The sequence below is a fragment of the Lontra canadensis genome, unplaced genomic scaffold (assembly GCF_010015895.1).
Source record: "Lontra canadensis isolate GAN:19392208 unplaced genomic scaffold, GSC_riverotter_1.0 scaffold30, whole genome shotgun sequence".
Taxonomy (NCBI): domain Eukaryota; kingdom Metazoa; phylum Chordata; class Mammalia; order Carnivora; family Mustelidae; genus Lontra; species Lontra canadensis.
Window position 1 is genome coordinate 20073456 of NW_022631024.1, and position 16367 is coordinate 20089822.

Consider the following 16367-nt stretch of genomic DNA (forward strand, 5'->3'; position numbering starts at 1 on the left):
AGCCTAGACCACATCTGACTTTGAAAATCAGATAGGTGCTTAGTTCACAGCAGAGATTACCTGAATTTTGGCATTTTTCCCCCCAAGCTCAGAGCGTCTCCTCAGCATGTCTTGTGGGGAAGGGAGGAGTCTCTCTGTTGCTTTTTAATCCTCTTGACCCAGACACTCAAATTAGGGGTACAGACTCCTCTCGGAACTTTTAAACACTGCCTGTGTCTCTTGGGCCATTGCCGCGGAGCAGTGCGTGTGCTCAGTGGGGCTGCCTGATGATGGTGAGGGCTCCGAGCGAAGCCCAGGGGCGCCGGCTCCTTTATCCTCTTTGGGGAGCACGGGAGCGCCTTTCAGCTCCAGCTCGGAGGCAGCCCAGCACCCCCTGATGTCTGTCTGCCTGCCTTTTGGGGTCAGCCTCCCCTGGAGTCCCGCTGCGGCTCCATTCCTGTGTCTCTGCGGACTGCACGGGGGTGAGTCCACCGGTGACTCTTGCTGGGCCTTAGGAGAGCATCTGGGCCCCTGAGGCGGAAAGGGCAGGGTTGGTGGCATCCGCTGCCCCTGTTCCCACGGGTCTGACACCGGGGTGTGTGGATGCCGACTGTCCGTACGTCTTATGTGCGCTACGGAGACTCCCGAGTTCACAGGGGCATTCGAGGCCTCTCTTTCCAAACAGGGTTCTTTCTCCTTCCTTTCTCTCCTCTGCTCACTCAAGTTGGAAAGAGTCTTAGCAACCACCCATCCAGCCGTCCTCTCTCTGTGGGAGGATAGCAGAACCCGTCCCCTGCCTCCCAACTGATGGGGCTTGGCTGTGACCACACAGTGCACGGGCCCAGCCTCGTCTTCGCAGATGTGCCTGGTCGATGGTCCAGGCGTGTCTTGTCTCTCACCGTGACCTCTGTGGTCAAGGGCTGAGCAGGCGGGTGCAGAAGCACCACCTTGGGGCTCAGTCAAGCTCAGGAGGGGTGTGGAGAAAGGCCGGCTGGCTCGGAAGCTCCTTCTCCTGCTCTCCCTCCCTCCCAGGTGAGCCTGTCTGCTGTGGCCCGGGGGAGGGGGAGGGAGGCTCCTCTGCTGACCCGGCCAAAGTGTGCCCGCCAAGGTTCACTGGAACAGCCGGAGGCTCATTCCCTGCGGCCGGGGACGTCAGCTGTGTCTGGAGCTGGGAAGCAGCTTTTCAAAACGCCAACAATTAAGAGATGCTCTTAGAAACCAGACATACTTCCACTGGTGCCAGTAAGTTTTCATCAGCTCTAAGAGGGACTGTGACGTTCATGTGACCGTCCCTCTGTGGGGTCAGACCCACAGATGCCCTTTGGACTCTGCCGCCCGACGCGTCACTCCCGTGGGTGGGTCCTGGTCTTCCGCAAATGGCCGCGGTCACCCTGGGTCGTAGGGTTTCTCTTTGCACTTCTTTTAGAGGTTGGAAAGAGAAAGTGGCTGTTGGGACCCGAGGGACACTGGTGCCCCGATTCAGCTCGCGTATTTGTTTCCTAACGGTGCCTTTGTTAATGGCCCACCCTGCAGGGCAGGAGGAACTCCTAAACCTGTTTTCTGTCTCCTTGATGTTTGCCAGCGAGTTTCCGAACTTGAATTTCGCTGCTGTTGACACAGTCGTCCATCCGTTTGTCAGCGTGTCTTTGTGGGAGACTCAGGGCCGTGGAGCCGTGAGCCACTCCAGCTCCCCATGGGCGCTCCCAGTGGCAGCGCCCTGCGGTCCACCTGCCGTGGCGCGGACTCTGGGCCGGGCCAGGAAATGCACGTGTGGCGGCCAGAGCCTCCCAGTGGCTCTGCAGGTCCCGGCCACCTGGACACATGGGAGCTTACCATTGGGTCAACCTAGAGGCCCTCTAGGCCCGGGACCCTGGCTGTCACTTAAGCGGCCTGTCATCTCAAGAGTGTGCTCGGCTTCCGTCTTGAGGGGATCTGAGTGTCGCTAGGGTGCGGGGGGCCACGCTCGGCTACGTGTGACCAACAGGCAGCGTTGGGTAGGTGCGGTGCTGAGCGAGCCCCTCTCCCCTGGGCGGGGTTCAGTTTGCCCGTTTGTCCCACCAAGGGACATGTGGCACTGCCTGGAGGCAGTTTTGGTTGTCGCAGTAGAGTGGGGCTGCTAATGGCATCTGGCGGGCAGAGGCCAGGGCAGCCCACGATAGAGAAGGGCTCTGTGCAGATGCCCGGGGGCGCAGGTAGGGAGACGCCCCGTGCACAGCTTGTCACAAGGTCATCCTAATTCACTGAGGCCCTTGCCTGAGAATACGAGCCGTGTGTCTTGTGGCCGCCCCACGTTTTGACGACCGTCATTGCCGCCTGGACACGGGTGCCGAGAGGACAGGCGGTCACAGAAGGGCGCGGTGGCCGTCGCCCCGGGGGTCTGAGCCAGACAGGCCGATGGCACGGCCAGACCCACGGGGCAGTGCTGAGGGAGGTGCTGAGGGGCCCTGCGCCTGTGGGGGCCAGGGCCGCCGCAGCCGCCTCAGCGGGCTCTCTGGGCCCGCAGTTCCTCCGGGTCACGAAGCAGTACCTGCCGCACGTGGCGCGCCTCTGCCTGACCAGCACGTTCCTGGAGGACGGCGTCCGCATGTGGTTCCAGTGGGGGGAGCAGCGCGACTACATCGACAGCACGTGGGGCTGTGGCTACGCACTGGCCTCCGCCTTTGTGCTCCTCAACCTGCTGGGGCAGCTGAGTGAGTGGCCCGCGGCGCGGGCGGCATTCCCGGGGATGCGGTCAGAGCGCGTGCTCGGGGGCTGGGGGAGAGGGCGGGTCCCCGAGGGTCTCCTGGGGCGGCTGGCGCTCTCCCTCCCCTCCCTGCCTGGCAGCGGGCCTCGGGGTGGGTGCTCTGGGCCGCTTGGGAGATCTGGGCGATCTGGGTGGGCCCAAGAGGAGCGGAGGGGCCAGAGCCCAGGAAGAGGGCGAGGGGAAGGACCACGGGCAAGGGAGAGCGGAGGCTGGAGAGCAGCTTCCGGGGGCTTCAGGTCCTCTGCTCCTGACCACTCTCTCCTGGTGGCAGCCCCTCCCCGGGACCTTGCGGGGCAGGAAAGGGGCCTTTTCAGCCCCTCCCGGAGCGTTTCCGAGGCCCCTCCCACTCTGTCTGGGAAGGGGCCACTTTCTGGAACGGGGTCTGCGAAGCGAGGCCCAGTTGACGTGGGTGTGGTCCGTGCCACTCACTGGCTTCCTGGAAGTTGCTTTTCCCTCGGGGTGGTTCGTGGGGCTGCTGCTTCCCGGGGGGCTGGCCGCAGCCCCTGAGCCTTGCCCTCGTCCTTTGCAGCCGGCTGCATCCTGGTGCTGAGCAGGAACTTTGTGCAGTACGCCTGCTTCGGGCTCTTTGGAATCATAGCGCTGCAGGTACGCGGGGCCGAGGCCCGGGCGCGCGCTTCCTCGCGGTGGCGGGAGCAGAGCTTCTGCACAAAGGTGTCTCTGGGGGGCCCGCGGCCCCCCCCCCCCCCCCCCCAGCCCTCTGCCTTTGCCCGGACCTCCTGCTCTTCTCTGAGAAGTCACTGGAATTTCCTCCAAGCAAGCGCGTTGGAGCGGGAGAGGCTGGTGCCCGGAGAAGCTGCCAGGCTCTGGGTGCCCACCTTCGGGCCGCCTCACTGAGTTTCCTTTGACGGGGGACAAACCACAGGGTTGGCTACAGCCAAGACACTGTCTCACCGTTTTCCCTCATAAAGCGCGCCCGGCCGGCCGTGTGAGCTGTGCGACCCGTAGCGCGTGACCCTCAGCGCCCCAGCCCACCGTGGGCTCCGGGGGAGCAGGTGCTGGCTCGGCAGGCCCGGGCCGAGACGTGCTGAGCCCGGGTGCTGAACTCGGAGCCGTCCTGGGGCCCTAAACCAGTGGTGTGTCTTACGTTCGCACTACACCGGAGGAACTGCCTGCCACAGCTGATCGTGTAGAAACCCGGGTGGGTTGGAAATGCTGACTCCAGCTTCTGTCTGTCTCCTCTGTTCCCTCCAGACGATTGCTTACAGCATCCTGTGGGACTTGAAATTTCTGATGAGGTACGTGTGCGCCCCACGGCGAGCTTCTTTTCGTGGCTCTCAACTCCGGAACCAGCAGTCAGAGGGGACGTCTTTGGGTCCAAGCATGCTTGGAGTCTGTTGGGGTGTTGGCAGGGGCACCTCTCCCCGCCCCCGAACCCAGGCCCGGATGAAGCCGTCTCCCCTGAGCCTGTGTTCACGAGGGAGGGAAGGAGGCCCAGAGTGAGCTCTTGCTCACAGGCCGGTCGCCCCTAGAGCCAGGGCTAGGACGGGGCCCAAGTGTGATCAGGTTCCTGTCCCTGTTGGGCAGAACAGACGCGTCTGTCTTGAGCCCTGGGGGGCCTTTGCGGGCGGAAGCGGTCATCCAGCTGGTCCGTCTTGGTTTGGAGAGAGGGACCCGAGGGCCTTGCCCGGGCTCCCGCCAAGGTCTCCCCACCCGGTGCGACGGGCACGTGTCGGGCCCGGTGAGCCGTATCGACCCGCCTGGCCGGTCTGTTCCCAGGAATCTGGCCCTGGGAGGAGGCCTGCTGCTGCTGCTGGCGGAGTCGCGCTCCGAGGGGAAGAGCATGTTTGCGGGCGTCCCCACCATGCGCGAGAGCTCGCCCAAGCAGTACATGCAGCTCGGGGGCCGGGTCCTGCTGGTGCTCATGTTCATGACCCTGCTGCACTTCGACGCCGGCTTCTTCTCCGTAAGTGTCCCGCTCGCTCCAACGGGCAGGTCTCCTGGCTTCGGGAAGGCGCGCTGCTCGCAACCCCTCCCCCGGTCGTCGGGGGCCGTCAGAGCCGTGTCGGAACGAGTTGGCTCCGAGGAAGCGAGCCTTTGATCCTGTTAAAAGGAGTGAAAACCCGGCAGGCTCTCGTGGGCTCAGGGTGGACAAATGAAGTCCAGAGTCTCCCTGACCCCGCGGGAGGGCCTGGAGCGGGTGCACCAGCCCCGGGCTGCCCACCCAGGCTCTTCACAGACTCTCCCTGCCTCCCTTGCCCATTGCTCACACCTCTGCACGCAGGTGTCGGCCTCAGAGCAGAAGGTCCTGTCTTGTCCCCGGGAGCTTACAGTGCACATCTGGGGGACCCACTGGGTGCCCTGGCCGGGAGGGGTCCCCAGGAGGGGCTCCTGGTGCCATGGTTGGGGGAGCCTGGTTCTAAGGCGTTCTGGGGCAGAACTACCCCGATAGCTTGCGGGCCCACAGGCTCGGACCTGAGCGTGTCGTAGGTCACGGCCTGTTGGCTGGAGGCTGACCTTGACCCTCGCCCCGAGGGCTTGTGCTTCGGAGCGCTGCTCTCTCCGTGCCACCCCCAGCCCCCTCGGGTGTGAGCACAGCACACGCCCCTCCGTGACCAGGGCACTGGCAACTTGCCTGATTATAAAACAGGGTATGTCTCTTCCTCACCTTTTTGGGGGGATTTCTTACCTTTCCGACCTCTGCAGATTCTCCAGAACATCGTGGGCACAGCTCTGATGATTTTAGTGGCCATCGGTTTTAAAACCAAGCTGGCTGCTTTGACTCTTGTCGTCTGGCTGTTTGCCATCAACGTGTACTTCAACGCCTTCTGGACCATTCCTGTCTATAAGCCCATGCACGACTTCCTGAAGTACGACTTCTTCCAGACCATGTCGGTGATTGGAGGCTTGCTCCTGGTGGTGGCCCTGGGCCCTGGGGGCGTCTCCATGGACGAGAAGAAGAAAGAGTGGTAACAGACCCCCTCCCTGCCTGGCTGAGACCCGCGGCCACCGAGGACTGGTTCGGGGTGGATTGACAAAGCTGCCAGCATTCATGTGTCCTCTCCCTCCCCTCCCTTGGTCAAGGCACAGATGTTTTGAGAGTTTCTTTGCAGACACCTGAAAATTGATGGCTAAATTTGCTCTGGACCCCTAACCTAGTAGCCGACCATGGGAGCCGGCCGGCTAGCAGGCAGTATTCCCCCCCGCCCCCCACTCCCAAGGCAAGGCCTCGGCTTCTCGGAGCGAGTGCGGGCTTGGCCGCGGCCTCCTGTCCTAGTCTGTTTGGGGGCTGCGGGTGGGGGCTTCAAGCTGTACTGTGAGCAGATACATTTGTGTATCACTCTGAGTATGCTTTCAGTTTACGTTTTTAACTAAAACGAAAGGATTCGGGATGGCCCAGCCCAACATCAGACACACCAAGTCCCGGTTTTAAACCGCTCCCATGGCTCCGAGTGGTCCCCGTCCCACACTGTAACACTCGCGGAGCCGGTGACGGCCTAGAGACCCAGACCCAAAGAATGATGCTGCCCGGGCGGGGCGGCCGTGGCCACTGTTCACAGTGGAGGTCACTCGTCAGAAAACCGCCTCAGATTGGGGCTGATGTTTGAAAGGGCAACCTGCCCTCCCCCACCCCAGGAGCTTTAGTGGCTCGAGGTGGGGACAAAGGCGCTCCAAGTCCTCGGATGCCCCTGGAGCCTGCAGGGACCCATGCTCCGACCCTGGCCTGGCCACATACCTGCAGGTTGGCTCCCGTGTGAGGGGGGTGGGCCCGGTGGCAGCCGTGGGGGCCGGGCGGCAACACAGCGGGCTCTCAGACCAGTTACCTCACCCCGACCTCTGCACAGAGCCTCCGCTGAAGCCGTGGGCCCAGCTCCAATGTGGCTGGGCGCCCGCGCGGTTCTCCCCCGGCTAGAGGGGGGGGGTCTTCCCAGGCTGTGCAGCCGCGGCCTACCACCCTCCCTAGGCTGTCGCTTACTCAGATCGTCTATCTGCTATGCTGAATGCAGCCCAAATTACTTTTTAAGATTTGTGATGCCTTACCGATTGGATCTTAATCCTGTATTTAAAGTTTTCTAACATTGCCTTATACTGCGTTTCTCTTCTTGGGGGGTACGAGCGCCTGTGGCTCTTCTCCACTCGCTGGGCCGGAGCAACACCGCGGGGGACGAGTGGGACACCTCGGTGCCTCCCCCCGACTCTCCTGGGGGCAGGCTGACCAAACTCGCCCGAGGACCGCCTGGAGCTTGTCTTCTCTCCTGGCTCAGCCATTACATGTACAGGCCTGAGGGTCACCCCTGGGGATCCTGGGGGCCGGTCCTGAGCCAGGAGCCCCATCTACCAGTCACACCAGAGCCAGGGTGAGCTGGGGAACCTGCCCCACTTCCAGCTCCCAGAGGCTCGCCTGGCTCTGCAGCCTGGACCCCCCAACCCTGGGGGCTGCGGTGGCACACCCTGTCGGGGGCCCACCCGTGCCCGTGCCCCAGCCCCTGTGGAGGCCCATCCCCACACGTTCCTAACCACATCCCACCTGCACACCCCTCTGGCCTTTTGAAGATGAAGCAGTGGCTTACGGACAGAGGGCTTTTCTACTTCCCAGCGCTCGGATGCTCCCCACACGAAGGGAGGCTCTGACTCCAGGTCTCTACCTGGGCGGGGCCGTCCCTTGGTCCACCCCCTCCCCCGTCAGCACAGCAGTTCTCTCAAATGACACTCAGCCAAGGCTGCTCCTCCGAGACACCGTTTTTGACAGGGTACGGGTCCCTCTTGGCCCCGTGCTCGCGAGGCCTTTACTGGTTTGTAGAAACAGGTTGACGCCCGGAGGCTGGGGGTTTGGTCAGAGGTCACCCTCCGTGCTGGAGGCTCCGGGCTCACCGGGCCCTGAGCAGACCCCCGCCTGGGACGGGGTAGACGCCTTTGCAGGGAGGAAAGAAAAATACCATCTACCAATTGGCTTTGACAAAACAATTTCTGAAAATTTTTTTGCTTTATGTGGGAAATAGGTATAAATCTCATTTTATGCTGTATTTTATATCTTAGTTGTGTTTGAAAACGTTTTGATTTTTGGAAACATCGAAATAAATAATGGCATTTGTTGTACGCAGTGTGATCCTCTGATGTTGTCCCGCCGGCGCGGGGCCTGGCCAGGCCTCGCCCTGGACGCCGAGTGAGCTCGACAGACCCTCCAGGCTTCGCTGAGGAGCACTCAGAAGCCACGTCTGGACCGAGCTCTTCCCTCGGGGTCCCTGTGCTCCCTGGGGGTGGGGAGCATGCGCCTGACGCCCGGGGCTCTGACCCCAGCCCCACCTTCGGGGGCAGCCGGCGCAGAGTGGAGGGAGAAGGCCCTGGGGCACCTCGGTGGCTGAGAGGACGCACTGTGGGCGGCTGGAAGAGGAGCGCGGGGTCCGGTGGCTGAGGAGCGCTCGATGGTGCTCCACACGCGCTTTGTCTGTGGCCGTTTACGAACGGGACTGTTTAAAAGAGCTGGAGCTCTGAGCCTCACGATGACGACTTCTAAGCTTCCTCCTCGATGAGCTCGACTGCTTCTGCAACACGAACAGGGGCCCAGCTCGTGAGCCTGCCCCCGGCACCCCCGGGCCCCAGCCTCACGGCTGGCCTGGAGCTTCTTGAGCCCTGGAACCAGGGACGACAGAGGCCTCGGCACATCACTGCCTCACGGCAAAGGGCCGGGTCCGGAAGCGAGTCCCCCGGCCGGGCTCCCCGTGGCACTCGGCAGCCCTCAGAGCCTCGAACCAGGAGGCGGCCAGAGCCGGCTTGGCTCCTGTTTACTTTCATTTGCAAAAACGAGGTTGTTAACGTTTAAGGGCAGAAAACTACCCTAAGCGGCTGCTTACCTTTCTCCGCTTGCAGACCAGCACCTGGGCCGCTGGCAGCTCTCCTCCGTCCCCGGGGCTCGTCCCGGTGGCGCACCTTGGCTCCTCGCCCTCCTCTTCTGTCAGAAAGTCCTCGGTGCTGTCCCCAGGCTCCGTCCCTCCCAGGTCCTTTCTGGTGAACAGCTCGGCTGGAAGGAATGGGGGGGGGATGGGCTGCTTCAGGTGAGGTTCACCACGCAGGGCCCAGGACCTGAGGACATGTGGTGGGACAGAAAGACGGACGGAGGCTGGAGCCCACTTGCCGAGAGCTTAGGACAGACCAGACAGCCAGGATGCATGCCTGCGGGGAGGGGGGTGGGGGGCAGCCCCGCTTACGTGGGTATAGGTCTGTCATGCTGTCATCACTGTCACTCGCGGCTGTGCCGTCATCACTAGACACAGGTTCCCAGAAGGCCTCTTTCGGACGACGTGGCCTGGCGCCGTCTGTCTGGTCTTCTCTCCTCCTTCTCTTGTGCAAGAGGCAGGCAGGCACGTACTCCACACCCTGCTTCTGACACTTTTCATCTGGGGGACAGGCCAGCACGATGCCTGGTTCTGGGTTTGCCGCGGTCCCCCAGTGCGGAGCCAAGCTCCACCAGGGCCCCGTACCCCACAGTTTCTACCAGGAGAGGAAGGAGACCAGCACGGGTGCAGGTTGTGGAGTGAGAAGATGCAGGGGCGTGCTGGGCCTCGAGCACTGAACCCCCAGCCCCAGCCTAGCTCCCGGAAGCCTCTGGTACGCCAGCTGGGGCTCCACACTGCATGGTGGGGCTCGTGGGACAGGGGCCGTTGGCCCAGAGCAGTGGATAGAAACGGAGCCCCGATGAGGAGTAGGGTGGCATCGACAGGCCTGACTTGGGAAACATGCCCCGTGTGGGCCGCTCTCCTGTCCAGTGTGGCCCCCTCAGGGAGGAGGGAGAAGGGGGACCAGGCCCTGGTCTCCAATGTCACTGCCTGCTTCTGCCCACCTCCAAGGTCCTATCCTCTGTCTCATCTCTGCCACCCACTCTGTGGTCCCACCTGGCCTCCTGGCCACTGGCCTCTGCACCCACTGTCTCCCATCTGTATCCCCAGCCAGGTTTCCCGGCTGCCAGGCTCTGGCTCCTTCTGGCCACTGGTCCTGGGAGCCATGCACTCCAGTGTCGGGATGACTGTTCTGCTCCTGGAGTGACCCAGCTCTCCCTTTCCCGCCCACACCAAGCAGCCCTCAGGCTCTGCCCGGGCGCGGGATCCCTGCTTCTCAACCCTCCACAGTGTCCTTCAGTACTGGCCTTAGGTGAAGATGGTCTCATGTCCTCTGGGGAAACAAAGCCTTCAGACCTCTCTTCTTCATCCTGCCGGTGTCCATGCCCAAACCCACCGTACTCTGCTCATCTGGTCCTCCCCCACCTTCCCGTCAGGAACATTTGAGAAACCTACCACTCTCGAGACCTCTGCCCCAACACCACCCCACGTGGCTGCTTCTCTCCTTCTGGGGGCTCCTTCTGTGCTCAGGCCCAGCCCTGTCCCCTGTTCCATGGCTTCAGGAATGCAAATGCCACCTGTGTCAGTGGCGTGCATCGTCCGAGTGCTGGCCCCTGTTGTCAGTAGTCACCCTCCCTGCCACACGCTGACAGCAACGTTTCATTTTTCCACGAAGCCTGTCATCCAGATGCCACTCTCCTAAACCACCCCAGGTCTCGAGCCAGGAATTGGGGGTCACAGCTGACTTCTCCCTTCCCTCACCCACTGATCCTGCTCTGTGCACATCTTCTCTGCCAACACCTGTTCACCCCAGCCACGGTCACCTCACCTGACGCACAGCACTGAGCGGCCCCTCTTCCACCCCTCCCCACCCCGCCCCCCTCGGAGCCACAGTGACCCTGACACACAAAGTGATTGTGCTGGGCCCTGCTTCGGTCCTTTCAATGCCTCCCCACTTCATGTGGTCCTGACCTCCAAGGCCCTGTGTTCTTGTCCCCACCTACCCTGCTGACCCCACCTTGCAGGTGGCACAGTGGCCTTCCTCCAGGAGCTCCTGCAGCCAAGCGTTGTTCTGCCTCTGCCCCTGCCTGAGTCTTCGCTTCTACGCCCCACGTCCCTGAAGTCTCCGCCCAGGGACTCAGCCTCCCCGGGGGCCTCGTGGTGGTCCTGGGCACACGTCCTTCACAGCACTTGCTCGCCCGTAGTGACCTCTGCACCACCAGCTGGTGCCAAAGGGTGACCGAGACCCTTCTGCCCTCAAGAGGCGCGCATCCCCCAAACACCTGCGGAGTGAGGCAGGCCGAGTCCGCCCCTGGCTACTCACATTCTCGCAGAGCTGTCTGGTACCGGCGGCCCCGGGTGTGCCTCAGCACGTGCTCTGGGGACTTGTTGATGTGCCGCAGGGTGAGCCTGCAGAACAGCTGGTGCCTGGGGACAGGGAAAGCTCGGTCGGCGGGGACGTTCACGACATCCCCAGAGCCTGAGAGCGGAGGTCTGCGAGGTGACCCCAGCAGCAAGATTCTTAAAAGCTCCGCAAGCGATTTCTCTCCGCAGCCGGGGTGCAGAGCGCTGACCCAGGGCAGCTATGACCACCCCACCTTGCCCTGGAACACAGGCCTGGCCAGTCTGGGCAGCCGTGGGGGACCAGGAAAGGCACGTGGGAGACCGGCAGGCAAGGCGCGGGATGAACGGGAGCAGCCGCCCTCGCCCTCTTCCCTTCAGCCACTGGCGGCCATGCGTGTCCAGCTCCACCGAATTCTCCTTACACGTGCGAGGCTGACCCCGTCCAGAACTTCGGGTGACAAAGCGCAAGCCCTGCAGCTCCGAACGGCAGCGGACAAGCCCGGGTGACAAACCTCAGCCTTGCAGACACCGAACAGCACCGGGGAGGCGCCTATCCCACCCGAAGCTGGGCGCACCCGGCGGGGAGGGGTCGGGGCTCGCCGTCCACCGCCCGTCCCCACTCGGGAGCCCGCCTGCCGCGGCCCCGCGCACGTACGGGTTCTTGGTGCTGGGCACGATGTGCGGCTCGAGCTCTGCGTAGTCGAAGGCCGGGGCGGCGCGGACCAGCCGCCGGTACTTCTTGCCGCGGGTGTAGAGCTGGAGCTCGGGCAGGCGGCAGGGCAGCTCGTGGCCGGTGAGCGCGCATTTCACCTGCGGGCCGGAGGGCGGGCGCGGGGGTCAGGGGGGCCCAGGGCACACCGCGGGGCCCGCGCCTCCCCCGCCGGCCCCGCGGACCTTGTGGGCGCCGGGCTCCAGCCGCAGACTCGGGTGCTCGCGCAGGAAAGCGCACACGTCGGCCGAAAGCTCCGCCATGGCGCCGCGTGGGCTGGGGGCGGGGCTCAGCGGCGCCCCGGAAGCACATGCCTCCGGGCCGGAAGTGCCGTCGGGCAATGGCGGCGGCCGTGCGGTGCCTGGGGCTGCGGGCGGCGGGGCTGCGGGCGGCGGGGCCGGGGACGGTGAGCGCGGCGCGCGGCTGTGTCGGGTGGGCTCGGGGGCCCGCGCCCCGGCTGGCGCGAGCTCGGCCGCTGCCCCTGTCTCCGCAGGCCTCGCCCCGCGCGGTCAGGAGCGTCCTTGCGGTGCCCCCGCGCCCAGGTGAGGACTCGCTCGCGTGAGCCCGGGCGCCCGGGAAGAGCGGCTCCCGCGCCCGCCCCGCGCTCTGCACCGAAGTGCGCGGTTCCCAGCGCCGGACCCGGCCGACAGGGGTCTGGGACCCGCGGCTTGCGGGGGGCGCGTGCACCTGCAGCGGCGTGGGACGCTGGGCGGGGAGAAGAGGGTTTGGGGAGTCCGCTGGGGGCCTGCCTCTTCGCCGTCCGCGAGGCCCGTCACACTCCGACAGCTGCAGTGTGTTCTCGTGTGCGTCGTGGCGTCTCCGTCTCCGAGCGCTGGAAAACAGGCCGCTGGGAGTGCTCCTGGAGCCGCTCTCCCGAGCCTGTCCGGTCGGTCTGCGCGGGTGCGTCCTGGTGGAGCTCACCGCAGCTCGTGAGGACGGCAGAGCTGTTTTCCGGGGTGGCTGTTGGTGGCACGGCCGGGACTGAGCCCTAGGTCTTGTATTCAGTCGGTAAACATCCACTGAGTGTACCGGCTACCGAGCCCTGGTGTAGGAGCCGGGCTGGACAGAGGGTGCCGCAGGTTGGCTGCTAGCCGCAGCCTGTGGTCTGTTCCCTCTCCCGCAGTAGAGGCGGCGTCTCCTTGAGGAATGGGCTGCTCCCGTTCTGTTCGTGGAGGGCTTCTGACCCCGTGCCCGTGTCCTGAACCTCCTAGGGTTGGCCTGGGGGCCAAGCAGATGGGGCAGCTCTGCAGCCCAGGCACCTGCCACAAAAGCGCAAGAGGACTCCTTCCTCCATTGGTTTCTGCTTCTCATTCCTGTGACTGCCTTTGGCCTGGGGACATGGCAGGTAAAGACTGGCTTCTAGCTCTCGTGGCGCTGGGCACTTGTCCTTGTCGCCATCTGCTCACGTTTGTGCCGCTTCCACAGGTGCAGCGTCGAAAGTGGAAGCTGAGGCTGATGGAAGAGCTGGAGGCGAGAGTCGCTGCTGAGCCCGTCCCGCTGCCAGCAGAGTGAGTGTGTGGCTGCCCGCCTCGGGCTTGAGGTCAGCAGTGGGGCCTGGCTTCTGCTTGTAATCCTGACCCTTAGGCGGGGGGCGCGGGGCGCGCAAAACCAGTTGTCCTCCTGGGCTTCCTGACCACTGTTGCGAAGCTGCCTGAGATACTTAATACTTAGAAAAATATTTTTGATCCTGAGTTTTACCTTTTTCCCCGACGTGTCGTACCTGAGGATCTCGCGTTGCTGACGGCCCCTATAGCAGGATTCTAACCTGGTGGGTGAGGGCAGAGTGCGCCCCCATGTTGTGTCCTGACTTGAGAGCATGATCTTGAAAAAGTGCCCTGAATGACTCTACTGCCTCTGCCTCCTCATTTTGAGGCACTGTCTTGGAGGGACAGATACGGATGACAGAGCTTTTCTTTTAGGGGAGCAAACGCATGTGCCATGTCTGTGATGTGCAGGGTACAACCCGGCTTGGCCTCACCCTCCCTTCTCCCCACTCCCATGTAGCCCAATGGAACTGAAAAATCTGGAGTACAGGCCAGTGAGGGTCAGAGGGCACTTTGACCACTCCAAGGAGCTGTACATGATGCCTCGGACCATGGTGGACCCGGCCCGAGAGGCCCAGGAGGCTGGCCGTCTGTCTTCCTCACCCGAGAGCGGTGCCTACGTGATCACCCCCTTCCACTGCACTGACCTGGGGTGAGTGGGTCATGCAGGGATGCACCAGCCTTGGGGAAATCCAAGATACCCAGGAAGGTTCAATTCCTTGAGAGTTTGGAATTTGTACCTCTGACATCGTTAAGCCAATTCATTTTACTTCTTACTGAGTCACTGCTGTGTCTGGGGAGGCGAAGGACATCAGCCACTCCGGAGAAACGGTCTCGTGGCCAACGCGTTGCACGGTTGTGGTGCAGCCCGAGGAGGGGCTCGTGAGAGAACTCGAAAGGAAAGGAACCGGCCAGCTCTGCCTGGAGGGGGTGGGATCAGGGAAGGATTCCCAGGGGACTACTCAGGCTTGGCCTGGAGTTGGGAGGGCAACCTGTCCAGCAAGGGGGCATTGCAAGACCAACTAGAGCAACTTCCCAGCTCTAGGTCTGGGAGGGTCTCTCCGCCACCCCGAGTGGGTATTGGAGGCAGGTATACGAGGCAGCTGCTGCTGGGGGCGTCAGGGTGTGGACGCTGCACTGGGCGAGGCACAGAGGGGAGCAGAGATGGGGGCTGCGGACCCTGGAGATCAGCCTTTAGAGAGCTGATGGTCCTGTCATTAAGACCGGGCCGGGGAATGGGGGGCCTCTCCCATTTTAAACTCTTCCCAGGCACCATCCTTGTGCTCACAAGGACGACCAGTGACGATCTTTATCCGGAGCCCTTCCCCACCTGAAAGAGCATGCTTCTGTCACTGCAGAGTCACCATCCTGGTCAACAGAGGGTTTGTCCCCAAGAAGAAGGTGAACCCTGACACTCGGCAGAAAGGCCAGGTAACGGGTGTGACCCCTCCCTGTGAGCAGGCGCTCTAGAAACCACAGGCCCTGAAGCGCGATCTCCTTTCCCTCTCTAGATCCAGGGAGAAGTCGACCTAGTCGGGATGGTGAGGCTGACGGAGACCAGGAAGCCCTTTGTCCCAGAGAACAATCCGGAAAGGAACCACTGGCATTACCGGGACCTGGAGGCCATGGCCAGGCTCACAGGCGCAGACCCCATCTTCATTGACGCGGACTTCCGTACGTTGTGCCCAGCCCACCCCAGAGGAGCAGGTCGTGTCTGTAATACCTGGTTCCGCCCCCTTCCTACTGGCTACACGGGAGCGAGGGCGGGAGGAGCGTGGGGTCTGGCAGGGACCAAGGAAAGCAACGCGGGACTGGCTACGGGTTCGGAAACGACAGCTCTCAGGTGCTCTGGAAGGCCCCAAGAGCTGGCCAGTGTGCTGTGGGGAACACACAGCAGGTGGCCGTGATCATGGACATGGAGCACACGGTCTCTGCAGGGAGCACTGTCCCCGGGGGACCCGTTGGAGGGCAGACCCGAGTCACTCTGAGGAATGAGCACATGCAGTACATCGTCACCTGGTAGGTCCTGGTCTCCAGCTGCTCCTGCCCCCCCCCCCCCCCCCCCCCCGACCCTGATGGTCTCTCTCCTCTACCCGAGGTACGGACTCTGCGCGGCGACATCCTACCTGTGGTTTAAGAAATTCCTACGCCGGAGTCCTGGCCCGTGAGCTCGGGTCCTGGGTGCCCGGGCTGCAGGTGGCAGGAGTCACTGATTTCCAAGCTTTGTTTTTACTTGGGGTCGGGTCTGTCGGTGTAAATAAACCTCTTTGCTGTGCGCCCGCCTGCCCGCGTCCCTGCCTGCGCTCGGCCACGTGCCACTGAGCGGTCACGGCGATGTGCTCGCAACTGTCCCCCAGGTCCCCCACCTGCCCTGGGTTGGGAAACGCCTGCCACCGCCCCAAATGGACAGTGAGATGATGGACCGTGTCCACCCCAAACACCAACTCGCAGGGACGAGAGACAACTTTATTAGTTTATGTACAGTGCGCGGCCGCGGCCGCTCAGCCCAGTTTGGTGGCCAGCTCTTTAGCCTTTGCCTTCTCCAGCTTGGCGATGCGAGCCACCGACTTCGGGCCCAGGACGTTGCCTCCCCAGTGGCGGCGGATCTGCAACGACAGAGGGGTCAGCGTGGCCTCCTTCACGCGGTCTCCCCCTGGGCTGCTCCAAGTCCCCTGTCCAGCAGAACTGCTCAGGAGAGGCCGGGCGCCCGGTGCCGACTGGCCGTGCGGGGCGCGCGCCGCATCAGCTGCCGCTTACCTCGTCGTACCGGTCGTTGTAATTGGTCCTGATGGCTTCCACCAGCTTCGCCAGAGCCCCTTTGTCTTCCCTGAAAAGGCAGGGGGTGGACGAGGGTCACCAGCTTCTCAACCACCTTTCCAGAGAGCAGGGATGAGTCCCCCATCCGCCCCAACCCGAGCCCTTTGCCTCAGATACAAGGCGACCACACGGCTTGTTCAGGTGAAGAAATTCGTGACCATCATCGGCAAAGACTCAGGCACGCATCTCCTCTGTAAGGTAGCGTGTCTCGTCCTTAGGAATTAAATGACCCGAGGCAGAGGTGACTGACCCCGACGGGCTGCCGGGAGCGGTGGCCCCTCGAATACTCACGAGTTGACCTGCGTGAAAGCGACCGTGGTGCAGGTCTTCCTGTGGACCAGACGCCCCAGCCTGGCCTTCCCCTTGATGATGCAGTAGGGAACCCCCATCTTGCGGCACAGGGCGGGCAGGAACACCACCAGCTGGAAGACAGCGTCTCC

General features: G+C 63.2%; 4 protein-coding genes and 1 non-coding gene across 6 annotated transcripts in view; 2 read left to right on the forward strand and 3 right to left on the reverse strand.

Annotated features, from left to right (window-relative positions):
- SURF4 (surfeit 4) overlaps positions 1 to 6011 on the forward strand; it is an 11599-nt gene extending 5588 nt beyond the window's left edge. Inside the window, exons 2-6 of the mRNA XM_032866258.1 lie at positions 2483 to 2669; positions 3252 to 3328; positions 3935 to 3978; positions 4460 to 4646; positions 5387 to 6011. Coding sequence (XP_032722149.1) covers positions 2483 to 2669; positions 3252 to 3328; positions 3935 to 3978; positions 4460 to 4646; positions 5387 to 5653 — 762 coding nt within the window. The 3' untranslated portion in view covers positions 5654 to 6011. The remainder of the gene's footprint in view (positions 1 to 2482; positions 2670 to 3251; positions 3329 to 3934; positions 3979 to 4459; positions 4647 to 5386) is intronic.
- A 2539-nt stretch (positions 6012 to 8550) lies between these two features.
- SURF2 (surfeit 2) lies at positions 8551 to 11834 on the reverse strand (the record flags this gene model as incomplete). The annotated part of the gene is made up of 5 exons (XM_032865584.1): positions 11752 to 11834; positions 11513 to 11667; positions 10838 to 10941; positions 8887 to 9075; positions 8551 to 8699 (listed from the first exon to the last, which is right to left on the reverse strand). Coding segments are annotated over exons 1-5 (675 nt in total), but the record flags the coding sequence as incomplete, so codon positions are not given.
- A 150-nt stretch (positions 11835 to 11984) lies between these two features.
- LOC116872760 (surfeit locus protein 1) lies at positions 11985 to 15297 on the forward strand. Of its 2 annotated transcripts, XM_032866262.1 has the most exons (8): positions 11985 to 12108; positions 12778 to 12911; positions 12992 to 13074; positions 13571 to 13762; positions 14469 to 14541; positions 14622 to 14784; positions 15048 to 15129; positions 15209 to 15297. In XM_032866262.1, exons 3-8 carry the CDS (start codon positions 13022 to 13024, stop codon positions 15276 to 15278), a joined length of 633 nt encoding a protein of 210 aa, XP_032722153.1. In that variant the 5' UTR covers positions 11985 to 12108; positions 12778 to 12911; positions 12992 to 13021; the 3' UTR covers positions 15279 to 15297. The 2 variants fall into 2 exon arrangements, with proteins under 2 accessions (XP_032722153.1, XP_032722152.1); XM_032866261.1 differs by lacking the exons at positions 11985 to 12108; positions 12778 to 12911; positions 12992 to 13074 and adding an exon at positions 13088 to 13106.
- A 276-nt stretch (positions 15298 to 15573) lies between these two features.
- RPL7A (ribosomal protein L7a) overlaps positions 15574 to 16367 on the reverse strand; it is a 2680-nt gene continuing 1886 nt past the window's right edge. The window contains exons 6-8 of the mRNA XM_032866259.1: positions 16219 to 16349; positions 15868 to 15937; positions 15574 to 15716 (exon numbers count right to left, since the gene is read on the reverse strand). Of these exons, the coding sequence (XP_032722150.1) occupies positions 15612 to 15716; positions 15868 to 15937; positions 16219 to 16349 (306 nt within the window). The 3' untranslated portion in view covers positions 15574 to 15611. The remainder of the gene's footprint in view (positions 15717 to 15867; positions 15938 to 16218; positions 16350 to 16367) is intronic.
- On the reverse strand, positions 16031 to 16097 carry LOC116872898. Its single transcript, XR_004383700.1, has one exon. It is a non-coding gene; the product is annotated as a small nucleolar RNA SNORD36 (small nucleolar RNA).